This window comes from Ahaetulla prasina, chromosome 5 (assembly GCF_028640845.1).
Source record: "Ahaetulla prasina isolate Xishuangbanna chromosome 5, ASM2864084v1, whole genome shotgun sequence".
In the NCBI taxonomy this organism is placed as follows: Eukaryota; Metazoa; Chordata; class Lepidosauria; order Squamata; family Colubridae; genus Ahaetulla; species Ahaetulla prasina.
The window spans coordinates 13,871,850-13,876,770 of record NC_080543.1 but is presented as its reverse complement, the minus strand read 5'-3'; the positions used below and the strand labels follow the sequence as shown (position 1 = coordinate 13,876,770).

The window sequence follows — 4,921 nt, the reverse complement described above, 5'->3', positions numbered from 1 at the left end:
GCTGCTATGCCAATCTTGGGAAATGACCTCTCCCATGTAAGGCGTTGCCAGAGCACACTATATGTGTGTCCCCATGTGCTCTGAATCACATCTTTCCCTTCAGATCCAAAGTGCTAATTACTAATTAAAAGCTGATCTCTGAAAATGCCAGCAAATCAGTGCTCAGTCCTTTTGCTCCCAACTTGCCAGCCGCTTAGCTTACAACTCCTCTCTCTTAACCTGGACATTTGATGACTCCTGATCTCATCACCTCCTGACCAAGTTCCTGCAAGGAGCTAAATTGGGAACTGTTCTTGAAGCTTAATTCAGAAACTGCTGCTAGCTCAAAATGTAGCAGATTGCTGTTGAACAGCCTAAGTTGAGTTCAACGATGCCCATTTGGGTCACCCATAAATTTCCAAGGTTCTCGGTTGTTCAAAATCGCAAAACTGCATCTCACTTATGTCATGCAGGGAAATTCTCTGGAGAAAGCAATTATGTTTGGAAGAGTAGGTGGTAAAAGGAAACCAGGCCACCAAAGGTGGCTGGACACGATCAAAGCTGGCGGCAGTCGTTAAGCAAATCACTGCAGTTCTTAAGTTAGTAACATGGTTCTTAAGTGAATCTGGCTTCCCCATTGATGTTGCTTGTGAATAGGCTGCAGACCGGTAGTGGGATGCAGCCCACAGGTTGGGGACCCCTGCATTAGAGCCAAGAATGCAGGGGTTACAAAATGTGATAACACGACCCCAGCAGAGGTAGTATTCAGCCGGTTCGTACCGGTTTGAGCGAACAGCTAGCAGAGATCGCGGGTTGGCCTGCCCACCTTCTCTGGCGCTATGCCGTCCTATTTAGCCATGTTTTTAAGGCTGGGTGAATCCACGGAAGGCACGCATGTGAGCAAAGCACATGTGCAAAAGGCCAGGTGCTTGCTCAGAAGGTGTGCATCTGCATAAAGTGAGCGAGTGTGCACGGGGTAAACCAGTGGTAACAATATCAGAAACCCACCTCTGGACCCCAGGAAACTGCAGCAGTCATAAATAAGAACCTGTTCCCAAGCATCTGAATTTTGATCATGTGACCATGGGAATGCTGCAACAGTCCTAAGTGTGAAAAATGGCCATAACTCTCTTTATTTTCAGTGCTGTTGTAACTTTCAGCGGTCACTAAATGAAGTGTTGTAAATCGAGGACTATCCGTATAGCCTTTTCTGTGGCAGCCTCGGTCCTGTGAAACACACCCTTCCACCTAGAATCCAGCAAATTTCCACACTAATTCCAGAAAGCTGCAAAGGGTTAACTCCCACACTACCACCTCCCAGGCCCTGGGACAGTAAAATTGGAATTCAGGGATTGCATAGATAAATGGACATGATGAGGTAGGAGCATATTTTTCTCCCATTTTTTTTAAGGTTCATTATTGTTGTCAGTTGCCTAAAGGTATGTTTTATGAGATGGGTACCACATAAATCTTTTAAACAAACCAATAAACCAATAAGATAATTATCTTCCGCTTAAAAGCAGAAGGAAAGACCGCGTTATGAAGGCATAGTGTGCTGCTGCAAAAGGAAAGGCGGCACCTGCAGCTTTTAACTTTTGTGTTTGGGCAATTTTGCTGCATTTGCAACTCTCCTCTCACCCCACACTGGCTGCTCTTCTGTGATTTATATCCCCTTCTTTATGTTTGACATTAGAGCAGGCTCTCCGCGGCTCCGGCATGGGGGCTGCGGCGCGCGAGGGGCCGGGCGACGGCGGCTGGCGACTCAAGCTCGACGCCTCCCCGGGCGGCAGCGCGGCCTCCCTGGTGCTGAGCCTCTTCCTCTGCTGAGGGCCCGGCCCCGCCTTGCAGCCGCTCGCCATGTCCATCATGGATCACAGCCCAACCACGGGGCTGGTGACCGTCATCGTTATCCTCATCGCCATTGCAGCCCTGGGCGCCCTGATTCTGGGCTGCTGGTGCTACCTGCGCCTCCAGCGGATCAGCCAGTCGGAGGACGAGGAGAGCATTGTGGGCGAAGGCGAAACCAAGGAGCCCTTCCTCCTGGTCCAGTATTCTGCGCGGGGACCTTGCACAGAGAGGAAGGCCAAGCTGAGCCCCGGGGGCCCCAAGGCACATGGCTAGCGGCATCCCACGGATACTGTGAAGGACAAGCAGGGCTGCGCCCATCAGTGTGCCGAATGCTTGGCCACTCGCAGCCATACAGGGGCCGGTTTAGCTCTGCCTGGTAAGGCCTGTTATTAAGAACACAAAGCCTGCAATTACTGCAGGTTCGAGCCCGGCCCAAGGTTGACTCAGCCTTCCATCCTTTATAAGGTAGGTAAAATGAGGACCCAGATTGTTGGGGGGGCAATAAGTTGACTTTGTAAATATATACAAATAGAATGAGACTATTGCCCTATACATTGTAAGCCGCCCTGAGTCTTCGGAGAAGGGCGGGGTATAAATGTAAACAAAAAAAAAAAAAAGAGCAGAGTTCCCCAACCTTTCCGGTTGGTGGCCCAGAGGGGGGTGGGGAAGAGGGGATTTTTTTGTGGGAAGGGCAAGTATGTGTGCATGCACTTACCGCGCGTGCGAGCACCCATTGCTAGCTTAGTGGAGCCATGAGCACTCACGCAAGTGGAGTCACTAGAGCCTGCAATATGTGCACGAGCGGGGCCACAAGCTCCTGTGATGCTTGCACGAGTAGGTCCCCAATCACCTGCGACACTCGTGCAAGTGGGGCTGTGAGTCCCTGGGATGCTCATGTGAGCGGGGCTATGTGCACACATTCAGGAGATGCACACCAGAGAACTACTCATGCGGCCCAGTTGCGAATAGGCCACAGATCGGTAATGGGCTGCAGCCCACAGGTTGAGGACCCCTGCATTAGAGCCAAGAAAAAACAAAAATCACCAAGAGTAGTTTTAAACAATGAAGAGGAAAGAAAGGGATGGATATGTTGAACACGGATGACTTTGCAATCAGCATTATTACATGATGGCAATGTCAAGGGGTTTACCTCTGTTCCCATCTTTGCTGCTTTATGGATTTTGTCATATGGGCACCCATTGGCTGTCTGTATTGGTGTCAGAAGCAGTTACAAAGCTAACCAAAGGGGGCTTCTGATTTGTTTTGAATTTGCTTGTGACAACCCGGTTGCCCAATTGCCAAAAGTAATGCAATCTTCCAAGAGCTTCTTTCATGCCCCCTCACCCATTGGCTCTAGACCCCTTGACTTGGCTCAAGGTCCAGTCTTAATTGCATCACTCAGATGAAGGCTAATTCAGATGGAGTGGATGAAGTCACCATCAACTAGCTCACCCAATTAGCACATAGCCCCTAACTCCTTGCAGAATCCTTAGGGCCAGTTTCTGACGAGTCCTCATGTAGATGCCGTTCATTGTATTAATTGTGTCTTGCCTTTACGTATTTCCTCTTCCATCTGCAAGCACCATACTTTTGTGGGATGTTTTTTCACCTCACCGTTTTCCCCAAACGGGACAAAATCCAGACAGGAAACTTTGCAGCAATCCGCAATCTTTCTCAGTTGTCTGCATTGACTGAAGACAGTTCTCCAAAATGTCAGTCTGAAGAGTGTTGTTGTTATTGTTGTTGTTGTTGTTGTTGTTGTCCCCTCCTCCCCAGTACATCTTGCTGTGGATTGAAATTAAAACTTCATGTAGCTGAGCATGCAGCTTTGTTGCATGCAAGGCAAGTTATTTAGTACTGGTAGACAAGACATTCCCCAATGTTTCACAACTTAATATGTAAAGGTCCACAATTAAATCGTCATACTTAAATCATCATAACAATAGTATTCCCAACTACAACTTCAAAAAAGCCAACTATGATCTTATAAACACCGATCTTTCATTTCTGGACTGGCAAAATCTGTTTGCAACCTGCATAACCGCTGAAGACCACTATAGAGTTTTCCTACTTGAAATCAATAGAGTCATTAAACTATATGTACCACAAATGACCACCACGATCAGGAAAAGCAAACTACCCATATCAATAAAAAAGCTTCAATCAAGAAAAAAAAATCCCTCTGGAAAAGAAACAAAAAAGGCTATGTAGCAAATTTAAAAAACCGCTACAAAAATATATGCAACCAAGATTGCAAAAAATACGACTTCTGTAACAGAATCATCAGTGCTTGGAATACTTTACCTGACTGTGTGTCTCTTCCTATAATCCTAAAAGCTTTAACCAAAAACTTTCTACTATTGACCTCACCCCATTCCTAAGAGGGCCATAAGGGGCGTGCATAAGCGCACAAACGTGCCTACCATTCCTGTCCTATTGTTTTTCTTTTCTTCTTCCTATATATATATATCTATATATGCTTATACCTCCTAATATTTACTCATATATATGTTTATATACTATATAATCTTTTTGTATGATGTTGTGACAAAATAAATAAATAAAATAAATAAATAAATAAAGGTGAAGGTAGCTCTGTTTTGAGAAATAACCAGCGGTGGGATTCAGCCGGTTCTGTACAGTTCGGGCGAACCAGTAGCGCTGACTGCGGTAGGCCCCACCCACTTGCCTTGGGCGTAATGGTGTCCTATGTAGCCACATTTTGGAGACGGTGTGCATGTGCCGAAGGCGTGCATGTGAGCAAAGAGCATGCATGGAAGGCGGTGCATGCCAGTGAAGTGAGCGTGTGCACATGCACGCTCACATTTGCAAACCGACAGGGAAGGTAAGTGAATCCCACCTCGGGAAACAACATTCATTGTATCACGATGAAATGATGCAATCAATTTTGGCAGCACATCTGAAGATCGTGGGGGCAATTCCTCGGGATGATGGTGTTTTAAATCATGTGTGTCCAAGGATGCACGTTTCAGCCAGAATATGGAGCCAAACTGTTTCCAATTGAAATCTCCCTGCATACACACACACCCACACCCCCCCCCCACACACCCATTCATGAATTTAATCCTTGGTC

At 46.8% G+C, this 4,921-nt stretch overlaps 1 protein-coding gene across 1 annotated transcript; it reads left to right on the top strand.

Annotated features, from left to right (window-relative positions):
* The first annotated feature begins 1,703 nt into the window (after positions 1–1,703).
* LOC131199786 (stannin-like) lies at positions 1,704–2,175 on the top strand. Its single transcript, XM_058185948.1, has one exon. The coding sequence runs from the start codon at positions 1,837–1,839 to the stop codon at positions 2,098–2,100; it is 264 nt and encodes an 87-aa protein (XP_058041931.1). The 5' UTR covers positions 1,704–1,836; the 3' UTR covers positions 2,101–2,175.
* Positions 2,176–4,921: the final 2,746 nt, after the last annotated feature.